Source organism: Bos mutus, chromosome 29, assembly GCF_027580195.1.
Source record: "Bos mutus isolate GX-2022 chromosome 29, NWIPB_WYAK_1.1, whole genome shotgun sequence".
Lineage (NCBI taxonomy): Eukaryota > Metazoa > Chordata > Mammalia > Artiodactyla > Bovidae > Bos > Bos mutus.
In genome coordinates, this window is record NC_091645.1 from 27,619,209 (window position 1) to 27,642,515 (window position 23,307).

Sequence of the window (23,307 nt, forward strand, 5' to 3'; positions counted from 1 at the left end):
AAGCTTTCTAGCTTCCTCCATGCTAGCAGCTGAGGGTCTTACCCATTCCGAGTAAGAAGAAAAAAGCCCTCGAGGAAGGAGGACAATACTAATTGTCAAAATTAAACATCTTCCACTGCTCAAGGAACTAAATTCATATGGCCATAAAGCTTTTAACTCTGCACTGTCTATAAATCATACAGATACTCATACAAAATCTCATCTTGGCCACAATACTAGATAAACCATACCTAGTCTGCATGGTCAGGTTTAAGGGCGTCTTTGGGATACAAGAGTCTTTCTAGATACGGAATCCTCAAGGGTTTCTCTATTTAAGACAAGCAAAAAAAAACAAACTAGAGTTTACTGAACTACTTAATTATTTCAGATGTAGGCAGCAGGCAGGCAGTCATCAAACCCAGTCAGATAACACTATGTATCTAGAACTTCCCCCACCCCACCCCCCACTTGAAAGAGGAAAAAATCAGTTGTTTCAAAAAGCACTGACTTGGAGGAGAGGTTATTTTCATCTGACCTCCTATATCAGCGCTGACGTTGCTACATTAGCATCTCTGTTGAATCTTTTCTCAGTACTTCACATCCCAGGGCACCACCTAAAAGCAGTATTTGGATGATGTTAAAGTGGTAGCTTTTATTAGTATGTGATAACTAAAAACACATTCAAAGAGAATTATCTAAAATCTCTCTAGGATAGCAGTGAGAGCCATTCATCTTTAAAGTCCTCTCTCATACAAACATCCTGCATTAAACACTGACAGCTCCATAACCAACAGTGTCTAAAAGTTAAGCATGACACACGCACATGTGTACACGTGTTCCGAACATCCTCAGAGCATCATCCTTACAATACTGTAGTGCTTCCCAAACACAGAGGTACTTTCTTCGATCCATGAGACCAATGTTTAGGCAGACCAGGCTCCCCTCTGAAAAAGGCCACTTGATCTGTTTCATAGGGTGACCATGTGATTCTCAATTTTGTAGTTATCTTCTTACTGAATACTACCATCTATGATGCAAAGATAACTTACAATAGTTTTTTTTTTTTTTCCCACTAGTAAATTTTAGGTATTTGGTTGTGAAAAAAATAATAATTTGGACATCAAGATAAAATCACCTAAATAGTAAGATTAGAAGTCCTCCTGGGTACAAGCATTAGATTAAGATTCAGTTGACTATTAAAACCTGGTAAATATTAAGTTATTTCAAAAGGGTTTTTCTTTCTGCATTTACAGGGTATAAGCTATAGGTCCCAAATGCAGGAAAATAATACATTTTCATATCTTGACACATAAACTTTCTATGAAAAATCTGAAAATAAGCCTGCTTTAAGTTTGTGCACCTGTCTTTGAGCAACCTCAACTTACTGAGAAAGTTGTTACAAACTCAGAAAATCTACCCTAACACTTTTCATAGCTCAGTTGGTAGCATTTTTATATTTTATTCTTACCTTTATGAGGACTGCTAAAAGGAATTACTGTATGAAAAAAAAGTCTGTACCTTCTACAAAAATCAGACATTTTCCATAGGTGGCTCAATGTCCCATGCAATGAAAGTAAACCATAACTAAAATTTTCTCAGTTCCTACCGTGTGCTGAGAATTGGGGTCAGCAGTTTATATTTATTATTTCTAATTTCTACGATGCTAAAAGAGAGGGTCCCAGGAAAGAGGCACTGAGGAGGCTCTTCAGAACAGCATTTGTGAGCACAGGATGGGGAAGAGAGAGGTGAAGTAACTCACGGCTGCTGCAGAGGTCTTGGTTAATCCTAAAGTGAGGTATGGAATATGAGTAATACTTTAGAACTCCCTTAAGGCAAGGCGGCTGGACTTTTGAATTTCAGCACTGACCAGTCACTGAGACCCGGCTGCCAGTGGAGAGGGAGCCTAGCCATGGACAACCAGACATTCCTGGGAGGATTCCTTCAGGAGGATTCCTAAAGCCATCACCACTCAGGCAGCTGGTGGGGACACACCAGTGTCTCACCCCCGGGGGAGGGGTCCGGGCAATGTATTACATATACACAGAAGATGCGTCATGCTGCCCTATTTAACAGAAAAGAGAATGAAGAGAAAAGAGCTTATCCAAGGCCGCTATCAGAGTGTCCTTAATGAAAATTCATCTTAGGCTTCAGAACGAGGACTTGGTGTGCTTCTCTTCTGCAGACAATGAAAAGTACAGAAAATCACTGTATATTCCCATAGTTGCTGGGAAGTTCATAGCTCATTTTCATATTTAGCTGAAGTAACCACATTTACCTGGGTTACTGCTATACTCCCTGCACTCTCTTGATTTCTCACTTCTTGAGTCTATTTTGAGCTTTCTTCATCTGCATAGTCTCCTTTTTGTACATTTATATCACGCATTATGAAACAGTCCATGTCACCCTCATCACCTCTGAGAAGAGCACCCAGTCGTTTACACATTAGGTGAACAACGGCAGGCATAAAGTAATGGTCACTCTGCGGTCTCCTTCAATAAGCCACATCCTTATCCACTTTTACTGTCAAAAAGTTCATTCTACCCTGTAAATGTTTCTCCTTCTTTAACCTCAAACTTAATTTCTTGAAGAAGAGTTGGTAGTCCAATAAATACCATTACATAAAGGTCTGAATGAATGACTGAATGAGCTGTCTACAATAAAAGTCTTATGTTTCAACACTTTGTTTTACATTCTTGGGACTTTCAAATCAATGTTTCTCATTATGTTTATAATCTTAGGACACCATGAATTATCTGCAAGGATTTTTAAAATTTGTGTTTCCATTTCTATGACAAGGAACATATATGAGCCCTATGAGGTCCATCTGTGTGTTGCAGTGTGATTTTGGCATTTCTGAATTTATGATTTCATTGTTGTCAAAATACTGTTTCAACTGTTAAATTTTAATAAAGGTGGACTGATAATTCACAATGGGGCAATACAATCAAGTGGTTAAAAGTGGAGAGTCAGACTTAGTCTAGCTTCACCACCCGCTAGCTCTGTGACATTAGAAAAATTAATCGCTCTGTACCTCAATTTCTCTATCTGTAAGGTGGAGCCGGTAACAGTCTCTCCATCATGAAGTAAAAGTGACAGCTGCTCAGTCGCGTCCAACTCTCTGTGACCCCATGGACTGTATCCCGACAGGCTTCTCTGTCCATGGGACTTCCCAGGCAAGAATACTGGAGTGTGTTGCCATTACCTCCATCATAGATTTGTGTTAAATAAAAAAAAATTCAAGTAGAGAATTTAAAACAGTGTTTGCTTAGTAGCTTGTACTCAGTAAATGTTAAATATTTGTTATTATTAAAGAATAGTCACACCACCTGGAAACCAAGGTGTCTTATGTGAAGGTTAGTTCAAGTAGAGAAAAAGTAGCAGTGAAGCTTTATCATTAAGCACATGATAAGAATAACAGACTCAAAAGGACCTTACTGTACTGATCAGTGTCAGAACCTTGTTTAGAAAAGCAAGTAACTTTCAGCTAAACAACATCACCCAATATAAAAGAATGCTCACTTCTTTATTAATACTTAAAGTGTTGTATCAAGGTTTGTTTGACAACACGTGAAATCTTTAAGTATTAATAAAAGGAGTTTATACCTAGATTTAGGTTTGTTACATATTAGGTAACATTGTTAAATGAATATGTTATTGCCCACACATTATTCAAGTTTCACCAACACCTGGCTGTGTCATCATAACTTCAACTTTTCACTCATATTCATTCTTCTATGGCTAAAAGCCAATCATTTAGCCATTTTCAAAGGTTTATAGTCTGAGCAAGAATATGGTGACTAACACAGTGACATATAAACAAGGGAGGAAAAAAGGAATCCTCACTACCCACCCAGAGTGAGGACTTAGCCTCACTCACTGGGCAACCTGTTTGCAAGAAGCAGGAGGCAGGCATGAATCAAGTAAGAAGCATGAATGACATGAATATATACTTCTGCAGAGTTCAATACAACAAAAAGCATGTAGATTTCTCATTTCTTCTTTGGTGCATGGAAATTTTGCATGTGTGCTCAGTCATGTCCGACTCTTTGCAACCCCATGGACTGTAACCCACCAGGCTTCTCTGTCCATGGGATTTTCCAGGCAAGAATATTGGAGTGGGCTGCCATTTCCTTCTCCAATGGAAATTTTACTGGAATTAAAATAAGCTTCACCACCACTTCTTGAAAAATAACATCTCACGGACTTGTAGATATGCTATTGTGAAGAAGTTAAACACTTTCCCTTGCTTTTTCCTCTCAGTTTTGTAATGTGGTTTATATAACTTATGTCAAAAATTATTTTATAGTGTTCTAAAACTGGCAAAACTCTGATTTCTCAAATCCAACTATTAACCATATTCCCTGATTTATACAAGACAGAAGGAACAGTATCCATTTCTGCTGAAGGCTGTGCCACCAGGACCAGCACAGATGTGCTCATTATCTAATGAGAGATGAATACCAGCAGCATGGCACTTCGCTGCTTGGAGGGGCAAAACTCAGTGACAACTGGACATATCACAATAGGAAGTCATAATATAAAAATCATGTATATCATTCTTAATAAAGCCAAAGCAAATGAATTTCTATTTCCTATGCATAATGGAAGGTTGAGAGCTCAAACCTTCTAAGGTCAATAAGGCTAATATAAAGGAATATCTTATTTGAGGGGTTTTCCGATTGTGGTAATAGTTTTGAATTAACATACTTAAAATATTCATATTGTTTTCGACTGGAATACAACCTCTTTGAAGGCAAGTGGGTTTGTTTTTGTTTTTTTCCCAGTTTTATTCTTTTACGTATTCTTAGAACCTAAATCAAATATTTGGCACACAGAAGCGACTCAATATATATTTGCTAAAGGGATGAATGAATGATGGAAACTCCTTAAGATTGTACGTGGCAGTTGAGAGTTATAAGGTCAAGGTACTTTCTGGCCTATCACACTCCTTTTTCTATATCATTAAGCAGCTCTATCCATTTAGAGAAAAGTATTTGTAAATTTTAAATAATAATGATAAGAGCAGGTTTTGGTAGATATGAACTTTATTCTGGTTTTATTAATTTCAAGTACAAACATAATTGACTTATTTGGATAAATGTAGTAATCTGAAGGTAGATAGTAGAGAAACAACATTGTGAGTTTCAAAAATTCAGGCTGTTACAACAAAGTCATCTTACACAGGCTGAGAAAACGCTACTAGAAAACAAATCTAGGTAAATAACTTCCATTCTATTTCATCACTTTATAATGAATGAAGTTATTATTTGGTAGCTCAAGAAATGTAATTTATGAATACAGCCAAGAACACATAAAAATAAGATGATGGCTGTTATTCCTAAAATGTCTGAGAATAAACACAGGTCTGTATTCTATTAGGAAATAACATCACACCCCACACACTAAGTGACAAAGTAACACTCATTTGATTAGTGCCAAGAAAAAAAGTATTTCCATTGGCTCTCAAGGACTCTCTCAACTACAAATAGGTTAAGAATTATACAGATTTAAATATACATCTTATTCCAGTATGCAGACATTTTTCAATTCTTCAGAACAATAGCGGGGAAGATTCCGCATAGATTACAAACCGCAGATAATTTGTAACATATGCAGCAAGGAGACACAGATTCATTGAGCATTCATTTTCAACACTGAAGGAAGTTTCTGCAATGGTAAATAGCAGGCAGAGCACACTGCATAAACCCCACAACAGAATTAAAATTACACAGTATCTAGTAGTCAATGGGCAATCCTAACAATTGACTATCTAAAAAATGTACTGGTATTCGTTTTTGAAACTCAAGAAGTTTTTTCTCCCTTTTTAAAAAAAAAAAAACATTTTGCAAACACGACACAGATACAAACCATCCAAAGTGTGTGTGTGTGTCGGGGGCGGGCAGCTGCTATTCTACTTCATCCTAGTGACGTGAGCATACTTCTGAGAGAATGCATGACAATTTACATTGAAATTTTAGATCTGAGTTTAGTTCTTGCCCTCTGGTAATGTTAGGAAAAAAGAAGGCAGGACCATCACTTAAGAAGCCTGGGGAGCAGATCAGAACCCAAGGGAATCTGTTTAACACAGACAGGACTGCCCTAAAGCAGTGTTTTATTTAGCTGGGTCTCATTGGGTTCTGGGCTCCCCTAGTGTCTCAGACGGTAATGAATCTGCCTGCAATGCAGGAGACCTGAGTTCAATCCCTGGGTCAGGAAGATCCCCTAAAGAAGGAAATGACAACCCAGTCCAACAGTCTTGCCTGGAGAATCCTGTAGACAGAGGAGCCTGGCAGGCTACAGCCCATTGGCTCACAAGAGTCAGACATGACTGAATGACTAACACTTCCATTGGGTTTGAGAACCAAACCTAGGGAACTCCCTGGTGATCCAGTGATTAGGACTCTGCGCTCCCCTTGTAGGGAGAACTAAGACTCCCTGTCACGTAGCACAGCTTAAAAAAAAAAAAAGAACCAACTTAGAACTTAAAACTTAAGCAATCAAGTACTGTGATGACCTCTAAGGACTGCAATTACAATCCTCTGTGTACACTGGTAGACAAGTACACAGTGAGTTGTGTAGCCAGGTTAAGATCTAGCAAATCTAACTTTTCAGATTCTCCAAAACAGCTCCACTACTTTTGATTATGTCTGAAATCTGTTCTGTTCTCTCCCTTTTCACTGCCACTATTTCACCTCCTGCGTAGGTTTCTACAAGGAGCGTCTAAAAAATCTTAGTCCTTGAAGTCTTAGCCTTGCCAAGTCATTTTCCACCTGCCAGCCAGTTCGAGAACCTAAGAGGAACCACGCCACTCCCCAGCTGAAAACTCTAATAAGTTCGAACAAAGTCCAAACTCCTTAGCCCATCCTCTGACCTCCTGTTTGTCTCCAGTCTGATTTCTTACCACTTCCCACCCCCTTTCACCTTTCCCTCAAGCCCTAGGTTCTAGGTCTCTAGAACTACACAGGATAAAACATTTCATGAGAATATCTGGGACATGACCTGTCCCAAATGAATGATGTTTCTGGAGTTTTGATACCTTGCGTCTAAAGTAGCACAATGACTGAAAAAACTAAATGTCACCTCATTCTCTTTTATTCCCCTTCTATCTAACTGCAGGTTCTGGCCCATTAGCAGGTTGGTAATCAATTTTAATGAGTTGTGGGCACATTTCTCAACACCCCACATGGGAGATGAAGGGATAACCATCCAGGGGAACAGGACCAGTTCTGGTGCAGAGGATCTGGGGCGGTGAGAAGGTGGCTAGGGAGACAAGGGTGGATGGAGAGTTGCTACAGTTAGAGGGGACGGTGCAGGTAAGGGGTATTTGAGGACCCCAGTTCAGGGGAGGGGGACGAGCTGAGCCCTGGGCACAGAGCATGCACGTGGTGATGGGGAGGCACTGCTGCCCCCACCAAGTGTTGGCACACATCGGTCAGGTCACAACGGGCACGCCTCGAGCATCCCTGGTCCACCCCATGCCCTCCCGGAACGTGTCACTGCGGCTGCGGGACCTGCAGGAGAAAGACTCCAGGCCCTACCTCTATTCTGTCAGCTGTTGGTCCCCTAGATGTATTTAACCCGTCTTCCCTCCCCCAGTCCCTCCAGCTCCGCCATCCTGCCATCTTCGCGCTGTGGCCCACGTGGGGACCAACGTGACCCTGAGCTGCCAGTCCCCAAGGAGTAAGCCCACTGCCCAGTACCAGTGGGTGCGGTCACCCCCATCCTCCCAGGTTTTCTTTGCACCTGTTTTAGGTGAGGGAACTTCCAGAGACAACTGAAAGTGTGGCTGGGGTAGAGGAAAGATGAGGGCCAGAGGGACTGGGGGGCAAGGGGCAGCAATGCTGAAAAGCACTGTGGTGGGGGGCGGGGGAAGGAGGATGTGGGGAGGGGGCGAAGAAAGAGGCCTGCGAGGCGCAGACAGGTGCTGAAGACCATGCCACACAAGAGACGCTGGGGCTGGAGGATCTGGGTTCAAGTAGAAAAGAATAAACCAGACTGTGTGGCACAGTTAAGTACAGCATCACCATGTGAGTTAATTAAGTTAGTATTTGTAAAGCACTTAGAACAGTGCATGACACGCTGTAAGTGCAATATAAGCGTTACTATCTTGTGAAATGTGCTTTGGTTACATACATACAATCATCTATTTATGCACATATATGTATGTCATGTGAGTACTAGGCCACAGGGTAAAATACAATTCTTCTTGAATGTTCACAAAGATGCACGGCTTTGGTTTTTCTTTCTAGTATATAAATTAAGGAATGAGATATATAATGGATATAACTGCAATTCAAACTATAAAAAAGTTACTTATGGAAACATAAATTTCTAGAACTGGTACCTCTGCTGTTGTCCCCAAACCAGTGACTCCACCCTTTGGCCTGGTCCTGGATGACGCCCCCCACCAGTCGCACGTGGTGTCCAGGGCATACCTTCATGCACTACAGCAAACGGTTCTTCAGCTGAAAGGCATGACTTTTCAAACAGGCTATAGCACCAGGAGCTTAATGTCCACACAGTTCATAGACTATGCTCACAGTACTGGAACTGGTGCTCTAGTATCCTGACTCCTGCTTCCCTGGAAAGGAGACTCCTTGACAGTAAATGGTACACTGCTGTATGTCAAGGGCCTCCCACAGAAAGCCCTCACATATCTGTTGATGAATAATGGGGGAAAAAAAAAGTCCTTATTTCAGACCTTAGTATTTAAAGAAACCCTGTGATCCATCTGTCAGATGAGTGTGATGAAAGGGAATGGGTAAGACTTCCAAGTCCTCCCCAGATGCCTGGCCTTTAGCCAAGAGTTAAGTTCCAATCTCTCGTGGCTCCTCAGGGCAGTGGAATTCCAAGGGCCTGGGAGCTCTATATCAGCCAAGAAAGAAACAGAAAAGATGCTCAAAGTTCTAAATTAGCGGTCTCTAATTGTAGTGCCTATACGCCTTCTTTGATGATTGATCAAGGCACCTTAAACCTTAGGGACTCCTGTCATTCTCAGTCTTGTATATATTTTTTAGGCATGAAGCTTGGCTGCTGAATTTAGAACAGTCAAAGGAATATAGGTTAATCATACTGTTTAAGTGTAAGTGGAATATTGTGGGATCATCAACATTTTCAAGATATATTTGATAAAACCTATAGATAAGAATTTGTGGTGACTCTTTCAGATTCAGAGTACATTATTCAGTAAGTTTTACATCAATCTCATTTTACTCATACTAGATTTAATATGTCCTATATCCTGTTAATGTCCCATAAATTTTAAAACATATGATGAAAAAACATTAATGTCAGCTTTCAAACATTCAAGAGAGCGCATGGATTTCAAAACTCTTTTGGGAGTACACAGCAAAAAAAGTCTGAACACTATAATTCCAAAGCTGTTCTGGTCAATATGCTGCTGCTGCTGCTGCTAAGTCGCTTCAGTTGTGGCTGACTCTGTGAGACCCCAGAGACGGCAGCCCAACGCATGCACTTCTCCAATGCATGAAAGTGAAAGGTGAAAGTGAAGTCGCTCAGTCGTGTCCGACTCTTAGTGACCCCATGGACTGCAGCCCACCAGGCTCTTCCGTCCATGGGATTTTCCAGGCAAGAGTACTGGAGTGGGGTGCCATAACAGCCACTAAATTAACTTACCTTTTTAAGTTAATTTTTATTGGATTATAGTTGCTTTACAATGTTGTATTAGTTAAATATAAATGAATTAAAATTGAGATTAAAAATCCAGTGGCACAGTCACACTGGCCACCTTTCCAGTGTTCAATTACTGCCTGTGGCCAGCAGCTATTGCACAGTCGGCTAGACAGTGTAGATATGTTTTGCCCCAGTCAACTGAGATTATAATACCTTATTCCTTACAGGAAAAGCTCCTCTTCCTACAATGGTGAACCCTATCTCTCGACTTGTCAAGGTTCCTCCTACTCAGGGGTAAAGCAACAGGGAAGGCACGAAGAAAGAACTTCCAACACGACAAGCCCCCTCGGAGGTCTGAGGGTGTAGCCGAGACAATCCTTTCATAAAATAAAGCCTTCTTTAATATTCTGAATAACAACTTTTTACCTATATTGTTCACTATGGTAGCCACTAGCCACATGTTGCTATTTATAATTTAAAATGTAATTAATTAAAATGAATCATAATTAAAAATTCAGTTCCTCAAGCACACGAACCACATTCAAAAGCTTAATAGCCTTTGGCTAGTGGCTCTTGCCCTGAACTGCAGCAAATACAGAACACTTCCATCATTACAGAAAGTTTTATTGAACAGCACTGCTTTATAGTATGGGTTTCCTTTTTTTTTTTTTTTCCTTTTTTTACATATCCTCTTAATGAAGGATCCAGAATATTTCACTCCACTTTCCAGTAGATTTCCCAAAATGACAGGAAATAAACTCAGGTGCCTATTCACGCAGTTTTAAGGTGTGCTTACTAGAGTCCTTACCTCCAAAACCAAAAGCCTAAATATATGTTTGTATGGCTGGGAATCTATTCTTTCAGTATATATATCAAATCTCCGTCAGATTCAAAAGCAGACAAAAAAACTGGAACACATATGTTTTCTGGTGGCTATGGCTTGGGAACAAAAGAAACGGAAGGAGATAAATCTGACTAAATCTTTCGTATGAACACTTTTGAGTGGCAGACCGTATTTCTGAAACATCTTTCAACGATAATGCAGAAAGTCTAGTGTGCTGACATCAGAAAAGTCCTTAGAGATAGGCAGTCTTAAAATGTTCAGACAGGGACAACAGTATTTGTGGGATCCAAGTTATCTTTGTCCTATTTGTTCTCACAGGACAGATAATGACAAGTCTTAATAGTTACAATGAAAGATCAAATATACCACACTGTGATTTGTCTGCTAAAGTACAATATTTGTTCCAAAGATTACGAGGAATTACTGATGAATATAGATCAAGACAATGTCCCTAAAAAGTTAATCATCTTGCTTGTTAGGCAGAAGACTCCCACCATTTATAAGTTTATCTGGTAAACAATCAGCATTGACCGAGCAAAGACAAGTTCTTTAGGTCATATGATCACCTTGCATTTCATCTTCAGGCAGAGCCAGAGTAAAGCATCTGTTTGAGAGACAAAAAGCCAGCTCTCAAGAGCCAAATTTTTGGAGAACACCCAAAAATATGGGACTTGAGAATGAGTTTTGCAGGGCATCGGATTAACTGACTTAAGTGTGAATCTGGCATCTGGCTCCAAATTCCAAGTCTAGATAGGTCTCTCAACTGCTATAGTATGGGCTGTGCTGAGCCCTCTTCCTCCTTTGAAGTCATCACACTTACGGTCCGCTTTTGTCATTCGATACGAAGTACTGCACTGCATACCATCCCCTGTGTTGTCTGGTACAGCTTTTTAACTCTTAGGTGTGGGTACACAAACTTTAACTACACTGTAAGCTCTTGGACTCTGTACTACAGCTCTTCTCTTCACCCTAACACCAAGCAGACAGTAAACACTCAAGCACTTACAAAATGGAAATATGACAAGGCTTATAGGAAAGGATAGTAAATCACCCATTTGTTTATCTGACTCCAAAATTAGGCTGGAATTGTTAGCAGATTCATTTTCTCCTGGCAAACAAACAGAAAGCAACAAAACTTCAGAACCAAACAATACCAAACACGTGTAGCAAGCCAGTCTCAAAAACACCCATTTTATCCAAAAAACTGAACAAATACCAGTAACAGGACATTTCAGACTTTGCAGCAATTAAAAAAAAAAATGTTTATATCTGACTTTAAGTTAAAATCCTGTGCACTTAGAAATACATATATTCGCTTGGATAGTATTTAAAAATAGTACTTTGGTAGCAAAATCCAAGAGTCATCATATGACAAGGTTGTTACATCAATATATTGAAACTATAATTCAGGGAAAGTTTCAGGGAAAAACTGAAGTTACTATATACCCTCCTTCCTTTCAAACTTAGAAGAAACGATTTACTTCATAGCTGAATCTTAACAGATATTTAAATAAATACATTGGACCAGAAATGAACTGATGCACACGGTGCTCCTTCCCGGGGAGCCTCTGACGTGAGTTCACACTTAAGTGAGCTGCATTATTCTGGATAAGATGTACCTCCAGGTCCATATCTCACTGCACTACTTTGTTTCTATTTTGCAAATTCCAAAGCAAAAAGGACTGTTGAATTTCTTTTTGTAGTTCTCATTAACAGAATCAGATGAAAGAGATTTCTGAATTACTTGTTCTAAATCTGCATTTCTGAAACTGGGATTGAAAGATTTGTTTCAGGGGTCTGTGATGATTCCCTGGGAATTTCCTAAGGTTGCCTTTTGATTTTCATAAACATAATCTGGAGTACTTGGACATCCACCTCATAATTGTGTACGGCTATGATTTCAGTGACCACGTGTGCATCTGTGTTTAAGATTACATTCATCTTAAGTCTCCAAGAGGGACAGAGTTCAGTTTTTAAGGAAGTACTTCTCAAATTGGGTTTCAGAGTCTACGTTTTGGGGTTAAAATCTGGACACTGCTCTAGATTATTATACTTTCCAACATTCTCCTTCAAGGCTTTGTTTATTTGGTGAATTTAATAAATATGTATCCAGTGCCTACTTATGTCCTAGGCACTGGAAATACTGTTGGGAATAAGAGATCAGAACTCGTCTTTATGGAATTCCAATAGGAAAGACCAATGCTGTTAATGAAGAAGTCTGGTTCCTTGATTGAAATCACACTTAAGGAACTGTTTATGTAAAAAAGAAAACAAAAAACGGTGATCTGGTCTCCTCACCAACTGCTACTATGGATTAGAGTACATCAACATCCATAAGGTCTCCAAATATTCTAAGAACTTGAGGTCAATCTGATCTTATCTGCTTGGAGACAGAGACAATGATCCTCTTTTGAAAATTCTTCAGACAAACCCAGTTTCCTTTCTTTGCTTTAGGTTATGCTTTTCATAACTGGACAAAGATGCAACCCAACTGGAGATTTCCTGGCTTTTTGAGAAACAATTTTATAATCAGTGAGATTCATAAGCAGCTTTGGATAACACCCTTTGTCCTTCTGATTGGGAAATTTCTATGGACAAAAGAAAATCAATGAAGCTAAAACAATTACAAAAGCCTAAAGAGTATTGCTAAACTCAAAACAGTTCACGGATAGAGGCTAAACAGCACAATGCAAAAACTCCCCTGAACTTAACCTTAACAACCTTGAATAGAACAAGGAATGAGATTCAGAGAACAGTGGCTACTATTAGCTACTATTTATCCTATCTATAAACTATTACTTTCATAACATCCTTGTTTAAAATGGAGAGGGAGGGGGACCCAAAGATAACATGTTATCAGGTAAACCAATCTAATTCTCTAATTGAGAAATGGGTGTTAGAGTCCCTAAAAATAGTAGGTTTGAAATATCTTGGTTTCTGGACCAAATTTTCTAAGCCGCAAAGTCCTCAAATGAACACTTGAGACAAGATCTCTGGAATTTTGGAGCCATATCCTTCTCCAGTGTGAGTATGACAGTTCCCACTGGGTTTTTACCCCGTCATGGAGTTCCAAAAAAGTGTCAGCCCTGCCAGAAACGAAGCACACTGATACTGTAACTCTGAACAAGTAGTAGTTCCGTGAACTAGGGGGAAAGTCTCCTACCAGAATCTTTTAGCAGACCCTGCGAAGAGGACACCAACCAACTTACCTAAAAAACAACTCCGTATCTGCCAATACTACAAATGTGAACTCCCAAATTAAAAGTCATCAGGAACAGAAAACAGTAACCCGACTGGTGGTAACATTTCTAGCCGAAATTGAGCCTCTGTACTGAAACCTTCAGGTACACAAGGATGGCCAGACGCACAGTGAGAGCTTCACTTGTCATCACATCCGGCACAACAGCTATAGCAGGGGAACACAGGCTTTCAAGAAGGAGCTTCGTCAGAAACACTGCAGGGCCTCAAGCCAACCTAACTCTGAAGACACCACACTCAAATTTCGGACCAACTATCAGCCAGGCTAACTTTAACTGTGCCCTAACTCCACAAAAGCAATACAATATCTGGCTACAACCGAGCCTTCCCAATTCTCCAAAGCATCTCAAGACTTGATCGCCCTTCGACTTAGAAGCAAGCTCAAGACAGAAGCAAGACAACTGACACAAAGGCCATCGTCTGAAGGCGCCTTTCGTACGGCTCTGCCCCTGCCACTCACTTGAAAATTCCTAAACTGGGGGGTGGCGGGGGGGAGCTCAGCACCTCCCCGCACCTCCCCCGCTTCTATCCCTGCTCCATCCCGCCCCGGCCGGTAAGCCTCTGCCTGGGAGCCCCCCAGCCTAGAACAAAGCGAGGGGCCCCGGCGGTGGGGGCGAGAAGCGCCGGCTGCACGGGACCGCCGCCGGGAGCACAATTCGAAACTACCAACTTCAGAGCGCAAGAACATCCTCGATTGGCAAGAAAGAGGGGCGGCGGCAGGCACGCCCAACTTCAAACTCAGAAAACCTACGGGCTGGCGGCCATCTGGAAAAAAAGCCCCCCCTTCCCAGGGAGAGAAGAAAAAAGGCGGAGGAGATGCGAATGGCCCACCGGGCCCCGGAGGGGAGCCCTGCGCTCAGACCGGCCCCCGCCCCCGAGGCCCGCTTCCCCGCCTTCTCTCTGCCTCTGGTTTGCTGCCCCAGGCCGGGCGGCCGGTTACCTTGATGCGCTCCCGGCACTGGGACGGGGTCCGCTCGTAGCCCAGCTCGGCCAGGGCCCGGGACACGCGCTCGTACATGGCCGGCCCGGGGGCCTTGCTGCCGAACACCGTGCCGGCTCCCTCCAGCTGCTGGTACCGTGCCTCCACCAGCCGCTCGTTGCCCCACACTGCGATGAGCGCGTTCGTCTCTGCCGGCGTCCACGACATGCCCCGGCAGGCGGCGGCGGCGGCTGCCGCAGCCCCGCCACCACCGCCGCCACCAGGGGAGAAGGAGACCGAGGACGAGGCGGCGCTGCGGCCCCCCAGCCCCAGCCCGAGACCCCCGGACGCCGCTGCCCCCGAGCCCGCCGCACTGCCCGGCCCGAGCGGGGAGGCACCCCGAGGCGTGGAAGGGTCGGACAGCGATGGGTTTCCGTCGCTCAGGCCACCAGGAGAAGCCGGGGAGAGCACCTCCATCTTCGGGATTTTTAGCGGCGAGTTGGCGGGCAGCTCCGAGCCACAGGGCGCAGCCATCTTCCAAGCGGCCGCCGCTGCACCGCCCGGAAGTGACGCGCCCTCACATCCGGCCGCCCCGGACTCCGGGGCTGCCCTCGGGCCTGGCTTGTTGGCCGGCGAGCGGCTGCGGGCCCCGGCGGCAGCGTGGAGGTCGCCCGTCGCCCCTGGTCTTTCTCCGCGCACCCGGCCGCGGCGCGCGCTCCTCTGCCGGGGCGAGGGGCGAGAATGAGGCTCGCCGGAGCCCCGAGCGGAGGAGAAGGGTTGGGGCATGAGGGCGCCGGTGTGAGGAACAGATTGAAACCTTCCCACTTCCTCTCCAATCTCAGCCCCCGGGAGGAGGGGTGAGGCCCGCGAGGGGGCCCGGAGTTAAGGAGGACTTGACCATTTCGCTCGTTCGCTCTCCTCCCTCGGCTCTGCCGCTCCCCTCTTCGGAACTGGCCTCCGCGTGCAGGGGCTGACGTCCCGGACGGAGGCTGGGGAGTCCCGCGCCGGGAAGGCGCCGAGGCTGCAGGGAGAGCATACCTGGAAAAGACTTTAAAAAGTATCTGGGAACCAGGCTTGGTTTGTGCTCTGTAGCTTTTCGAGACTCCCAAGCGCAGTATTTGAAGAGCAACTCCTATTCCAGTTCTGATCTATTTGCCAGTTAGTCTGGATGGGGGTTATGGTTTGTAGAACAGTTAGTTAGACGTCTTTATTGCGCTTGCACGATCTGTCTACAGCTTAAATGAGTATGAACTCCCAGCCTCAGCAGAAAAGTTACTTTCCCATACCGTTCTCCATCCTCCCTAACTGGGAAGTTACATCGTTTTTCCCACAGTTTTTCATACTCTCCAGTGTAAGGCGACGAAAAAAAGACTGTCAATTATGACGGCTCTTGTGACCTCCAGTAATTAGTGGTAATCGTTCCATAAAGTGCTGCAGTTTAATGAACGTTAAACACCCCAAGTCCAATACGTCGCTGTAAGCTATTTCAATATTCTTCAAAGCCAAACATTAATCTTGGATGCTAAACTTGAAGGCCCCAGCTGTTTGTTGTTGTTTTTCAAATATAAATAAGCTATGCAATGTTTTTTTTCTTTTAATGGCAAATATATCAGGTTTTAAAAAAAAAGGTGAGGTCAGCTGCATTTTGAACTCAAAATCAGGGCTTCCCTTGTGGCTCAGTGGTAAAGAATCCACCTGCCAATGCAGGAGACGTGAGTTCAATCCCTGATGGGGGACGATCCCACATGCTGTGGAACAACTAGGCCATCATGCCACCGTTACTGAAGCCAGGGCCTCTAGATCCTGTGCGCCACAAGAGAAGCCACCGGAATGAGAAGCCCACACACGGCCAACTAGACTGCTGGGCTCCTGGCAACTAGAGAAAAGCTAGTACAGCAAGGAAGACCAAGCACAGCCAAAAATAAACTCAGAATCACCCCCAGAGAATGACATGGTTGTCATTGGAAAAGCCAAAGGAATAAGCACCAGGGACAAAGTAGAGGAGATAATTGTCTCTGTATGCCATTTTAAAATGTCGCCGTACTTTATAAGATAGGAATATGAACACAAAGAAATTCCAACATTCATGCTATCTCTTCCTTTTTTTCTAAGAAAAAGTTAATAGTCTAGTAGATGTATAACTGATTCCCTTTGCTCTACACCTGAAACTAACACAACACTGTGTTAGTTTCAACTATCTTCACCTATCTTCCAATAAACTATTGGAATCAACTATCTTCCAATAAAAATTCAAAACTGGGGTGGGTGGGTGGGAGGGAGGCTCAAGAGGGAGGGGAGGTATGTATACTTCTGGCTGATTCCTGTTGTTATAGGACAGAAACCAACACACTTGTAAAGCAATTATCCTCCAATTAAAAAATTCAAAGCAATAAATCTTTCACATCTATCTATCTATATGTATATATAGTCTAGCACCACAGTTAAGAGTATGAATTCTAGACTCAGAAGGCCTGGCTTCAAATTCCACTTCTGTAACCTCAACCAACTTATTTACCCAACCTTTTGGTGTCGTGGTATCTTCAGCTATGAAATGAGGATGACCTCACAGCATTGTCATGAGAGTAAATGCATTAATATAGATGAAACTCTTCCAACGGTTCCTGGTTCCTCACAAGCATGTGTGAGCACTAGCTATCACATCACTTTGCTTGCACTCTAGTTAATCTAATCTTCCCCCTTCACTTTCTCTCTACTTCTGGTTTTCAGTGTTCTCATTTCCAACTCTCTCACAGGCTCTAGTGGAATCTTAGACACCTATGAAAGCAAAACTCACTCTCATTTAGGCCAACAGTAATTTTTTTTAATGTCAAGGTGTATAGTGTGTATGAAAGAGAGTGAGTGAAAGTCGCTCAGTCATGCCCGACTCTTTGCGACCCCATGGACTATACAGTCCATGGAATTCTCCAGGCCAGAATTCTGGAGTGGGTAGCTGTTCCCTTCTCCAAGGGATCTTCCCAACCTAGCGATCAAACCCAGGTCTCCCTCATTGCAGGCAGATTCTTTACCAGCTGAGCCACCAAGGAAGCCCTGGTGAAAGAGAGAGATGTGCCTAAAATTATACATGAAATCAGAAATGCCACAGAGTTTTAAAATCATTGCTTCTCCCACTCTTATTTTTCCACAAGCCTGAAAAAAAAAGTTGCCTCCTTCTATTGTTAATTCTGGATGATCCTCAAATCACTCTGACTCATGCAGGAAACCTTCCTAGATAAAGTGGGTTGACTGAGAAGTCTCCCTTCCCACTAACTTCTGTTTTAGACATTATTTCTATATATCCCCCCCTTTATTCCCACACCCATCAGTCTATCCAATGAGAAAAGCTTGTATCAAAAATAAAACTTCCAGTAACATCCTAAAGGTAAAATGAAGCCAATAATGTAAAAGCTATTAATACGTATTCCATTCTATAGTGTAGAAGCACCGCCATATTGGCCACCAGGATCATGTGACCGTGGTGTTGGCTTCTAGGAGTTGTGTGATATACTTGTTCAAGACTTCATGGTTCAATCGGGACTTGTGGAATGGCTGCTGCGTTTGAAGTAATTTGCTAACACCTTTTATTGTGGAGCTAAATGGTAATCATAAGTAGATAAAAACTTATTTGAGAGATAATGCACGAAATGCCTCAAAAATAAAATAATGTGCAAAAGAGTACAGGATAATACAAAGCTTCTACCTGTAAGCAATCCACTAATCTCCTTTAACTGTATCACCCCTCATCCATTTCCTCCATAATCAGTGTCAACTGTTTGTTTTCCCAGCTTTTAAAAATACTTATTTGATTTATTTTTAATTATTTGTCCATGCCGGGTCTTAGTTGCAGCATGTGAACTCTCGGTTGTGGCATGCAGGATCTAGTTCCCTGACGAGGGATGAAACCCGGGCGGCTCCCTTTGGAGCTCGGGAGTCTTAGCCACTGGACCAGCAGGGGAATTCCTTCCCAGCCTTTCTATGAAACCTTCCCTGATGTGTCAGACAGAAGTCCTCCATCTGATACCCATTCACACAACTTAGCACTTCACATTAAAGTTTTCTGTTTCAGAAGCTTAGTTAATTCTGTTGCATACTCTCACTGTGCTTTATGACTAAGTGTGCTTGTTGCTGTATTATTTGCCCTTCATATTCCACATCAAGTCCTGTTACCTCTAATTCTAAACTATTTCCTATATCTGACTACTTCTCAACCCTGGTCCAAGCCTCTATCTTGTCATTCCTGGACAACTGGACTTTCTGCTTACATACTTGTGTGCTTACACAGTAGCCAGAGTGAACTTGGTATTTTAAAACTTTTTTCTTGTAAAATACAATGTATAGAGGAGTACATAAAGCATGCATCAGAACTACTAAATGAATTTTTATAAAACAGGTACGCCTGATGCTGGGAGGGATTGAGGAAAAGGGGACGACAGAGGATGAGATGGCTGGATGGCATCACTGACTCGATGGACATGAGTTTGAGTGAACTCCGGGAGTTGGTGATGGACAGGAAGGCCTGGCTTGCTGTGATTCATGGGTCGCAAAGAGTTGGACACGACTGAGCAACTGAACTGAACTGATATGACGACACCCAAGACGGTAAAAATAAAATATAGCCAGCACTCTAGAAGCCCTATCCTACAACCCCTTCCCAATGTTCAACTCTATCTTCCTCATAAAAATAACCACTATGCAGTCTTGCCCTTCTTTACAGTTTTATCGAATGATTGAAAAAAGTGAAAGTGTTAGTCGCTCAGTTGTGTCTGACTCTTTGCAACCCATGGACTTAGCCCACCAGGCTCCTCTGTCCATGGTTATGCACCGCTAGAAGTTTTCCCCAGTTTTGAATTTTTTGGAAATGAAATCACATGTATTCTGTGTCTGGCTTCTTTCATTCAATATTATGTTTTCAATTAAAGATTCATCTAGTCTGTATGAGGCTGCAGTTATTTCATTTTTGTTGCTGTAAAATACTCTGTTTTATGAATATATCACATTTTATTTATCCATCCTACTGCTGAATCTTTGGGTTGTCTCTAAATTAGGATATTATGAATAATGCCGCTACAAACATTCTTGTGCATGTCTCCCAGTGCATATGCACGAATATTTCTGCAGACTATATACCTCCCCCTCCCTTCTTTCCTTCTTTCTTTCCATGTGAATACATAATTACTCCAATTCCATTTACTGAAAGACCATCCTTTCCTTCTTTTATAATGCTATCTTTGACATCAATCAAGTGTCCATATGTGCATGAGTCTATTTCTGGGTTCTTCTATTACGTTGGTCTATTTATTTTTCTATCTGTGTTCCTCATGGCAATATCACACTGCCTTAATAGTAGATGACACTGGCTTTATGATAAGTCTTATATCAAGGATAGAAAATCCCTCTTCCGCTTTTCTTCTTCCTCCTTCTTCAAGGGTGGCTTACTATTACTGATCCTTCACATTTCCATATACATTGTTAGAATTAGCTTGTCAAGTTCTACAGAAAAAAGCTATGGATATTTTGATTGGCATTGCACAGAAACTATGGACCAATTTAAGAAAAACTGACATCTTCATAACAATTGGCCATACAATTCTGGCAAATAGTAAATCCATTTATTCAGTCTCTAGGTTCTCTCAACAGAGGTTTGTAGTTTTCTGCATAAAAGTCTTACATGCATTTTTGTTGGATTTATTTCTAGGTAGTTGGTATTTTTAAAACATTCTTGTAAATAGTATCATTTTAAACACTTCATTTGCTAATTGTTTTTGCTGTTATTTAATAACGCAATTGATGCTTGCATGTTGATTTTGCATCTTAGTAAACTGTGGAAAATTCTTCAAGAGATGGGAATACCAGACCACCTGACCTGCCTCTTGAGAAATCTGTATGCAGGTCAGGAAGCAACAGTTAGAACTGGACATGGAACAACAGACTGGTTCCAAATAGGAAAAGGAGTACGTCAAGGCTGTATATTATCACCCTGCTTATTTAATTTATATGCAGAGTACATCATGAGAAACGCTGGACTGGAAGAAGCACAAGCTGGAATCAAGATTGCCGGGAGAAATATCAATCACCTCAGATATGCAGATGACACCACCCTTATGGCAGAAAGTGAAGAGGAACTAAAAAGCCTCTTGATGAAAGTGAAAGAGGAGAGTGAAAAAGTTGGCTTAAAGCTCAACATTCAGAAAATGAAGATCGTGGCATCCGGTCCCAACACTTCATGGGAAATAGATGGGGAAACAGTGGAAACAGTATCAGACTTTATTTTTCTGGGCTCCAAAATCACTGCAGATGGTGACTGCAGCCATGAAATTAAAAGACGCTTATTCCTTGGAAGGAAAGTTATGACCAACCTAGATAGCATATTCAAGAGCAGAGACATTACTTTGCCAACAAAGGTCCGTCTAGTCAAGGCTATGGTTTTTCCTGTGGTCACGTATGGATGTGAGAGTTGGACTGTGAAGAAAGCTGAGTGCCGAAGAACTGATGCTTTTGAACTGTGGTGTTGGAGAAGACTCTTGAGAGTCCCTTGGACTGCAAGGAGATCCAACCAGTCCATTCTGAAGGAGATCAGCGCTGGGATTTCTTTGGAAGGAATGATGCTGAAGTTGAAACTCCAGTACTTTGGTTACCTCATGTGAAGTGTTGACTCATTGGAAAAGACTCTGATGCTGGGAGGGATTGGGGGCAGGAGGAGAAGGGGACAACAGAGGATGAGATGGCTGGATGGCATCACTGACTCGATGGGCGTGAGTCTGAGTGAACTCCGGGAGTTGGTGATGGACAGGGAGGCCTGGCGTGCTGCGATTCATGGGGTCACGAAGAGTCGGACACAACTGAACAACTGAACTGAACTGAACTGAACTGAATCCTGACAGACTGACCTTTTAAAATTGCAAATCATTGCGTATCATTCCCTTGTTAAAAACCCACCTGGCTTCCTGTTGTAAAAATATGACCCAAAATCTTTGCCATGAGTATGATGGTTTTAAAACATGCATGCACGCTAAGTCGCTTCAGTTGTGTCCCAACTCTTTGCAACCCTATGAACCGTAGCCCACCAGGCTCCTCTGTCCACGGGATTCTCCAGGCGAAAATACTGGAGTGGGTTGCCATGTCCTCCTCTAGGGGATCTTCCCAACCCAGGAGTTGAACCTGTGTCTCTTATGTCTCGGGCGTTGGCAGGCAGGTTCTTCACCGCTAGTGCCACCTGGGAATCCCAGTTTTAAAACATATCCACATATTATCTGATGCTCTTCCAATAAGAAGTTGAATTTTTGTTCCTTCCCCTTGGACCTGGGTGAATCTTTGTGACTACCTTGACAAACCAAATGTGGTGGGAGTGACATTGTGTGACTTCAAGGCTAGGTTTGGAAATACCCTGAAGCTTTTGCCAGTTTCTGCTCTGAAAACCTTTAGCCACCATGTAAAAAATTGGGCTACCCTAAGTCGAGAGAGAGAGAGAGAGTGAAGGAACTAGAAATGTTCTATCCTTTAGTTGTTTGTCTAAGTAGCCCAGGCTCTAAATATGGGGATGAGGAATCTTTGAGATGACTCCATTCCCACCCATCACCTAATTGCAACCACACAAGAGACCTGTAGCAAAAGTCACTTGGCTGACCTCAAGCACCCCTAGATTCACGAGTAAAGTTCATGATTGTTGTTGGTCTATGTTATGCAGCAGTTGATAGCTGGAACACTGATCTACAAGACTCTTTTCCTCTGAACTCAAGAGCCTGTTGCTGGGAAAGATTGAAGGCACAAGGAGAAGGGGACGACAGAGAAGGAGATGGTTGGAGAGTATCAATGACTCAATGGACAGGACTTTGAGCGAGCTCCAGGAAATGGTGAAGGACAGGAAAGTCTGGTGTGCTGCAGTCCATGGGACTGCAAAGAGTCGGACACAAAGGAGCGACTGAACAACAACAATCTACCTGCGGCACCAACTTCATCTCCCATCTCAGATACACTCCAGCCACATTGGCCTTGTATTTGCCCTATGAAATAAGCCAAGCTTATTTCTGTTTGGACTTGTCATATCTCCTTATATTAGAACACACTCTTAGCTCTTCAAGTGACAGCTTGTTTCTCATAAGTCATCTCCTCAAATGTTTCCTCCCCAGAGAAACCTTTCCTGCATCTCTATCACAGTACCATCTTATTTTATTGACACACATTTTCTGAAATCATTTATTTATGCAAATTTACTGTTCTTTCATATATTTACTGTCACCCTGGTCTGGAATGTAGGCTTTTTGAAACTAAGGATTTTGTCCATTTTGTTGCCTCCTACTGGATCCAGCACTTAAAAGAGTCCAGGCAAGCTTTCACAATCAACCAAGATGAGCAGCAGGAACTAGATACACCCTCCTCCCCTGAATCACTAGAAAACCAGACAAACTTATGAAACAAGGGCTTTCGAGACAAAAGACATCAGAAAACAAATGACAGTGAACCTAAGAGATGAGAAACAAACAAGGTGACTGTGGGGATGGTTTCACAGGTGCGTGCATTCCTTGGGTGCGTGTGCCTAGCCACTCAGCCCCATGGACTGTAAGCCACCAGGCTCCTCTGTCCATGGAGTTTTCCAGGCAAGAACACTGGCGCATGCATACGTTCAGTTCAGTTCAGTCGCTCAGTCATGTCCGACTCTTTGTGACCCCATGAATTGCAG

General features: G+C 42.6%; 1 protein-coding gene across 8 annotated transcripts in view; it reads right to left on the bottom strand.

The window, feature by feature from the left end:
* Positions 1 to 16,453, bottom strand: part of MSANTD2 (Myb/SANT DNA binding domain containing 2) — a 31,200-nt gene extending 14,747 nt beyond the window's left edge. For 2 of the 8 annotated variants that reach the window (XM_070365148.1, XM_070365149.1), the window contains exon 1: positions 14,655 to 15,504. In XM_070365148.1, coding sequence (XP_070221249.1) covers positions 14,655 to 15,419 — 765 coding nt within the window. In that variant the 5' untranslated portion in view covers positions 15,420 to 15,504. Of the gene's footprint in view, positions 1 to 514; positions 594 to 3,010; positions 14,616 to 14,654 lie in introns of those variants that run through there. The other 6 variants (XM_070365150.1, XM_005903943.3, XR_011463098.1 and 3 more) reach the window with 6 other exon arrangements.
* Positions 16,454 to 23,307: the final 6,854 nt, after the last annotated feature.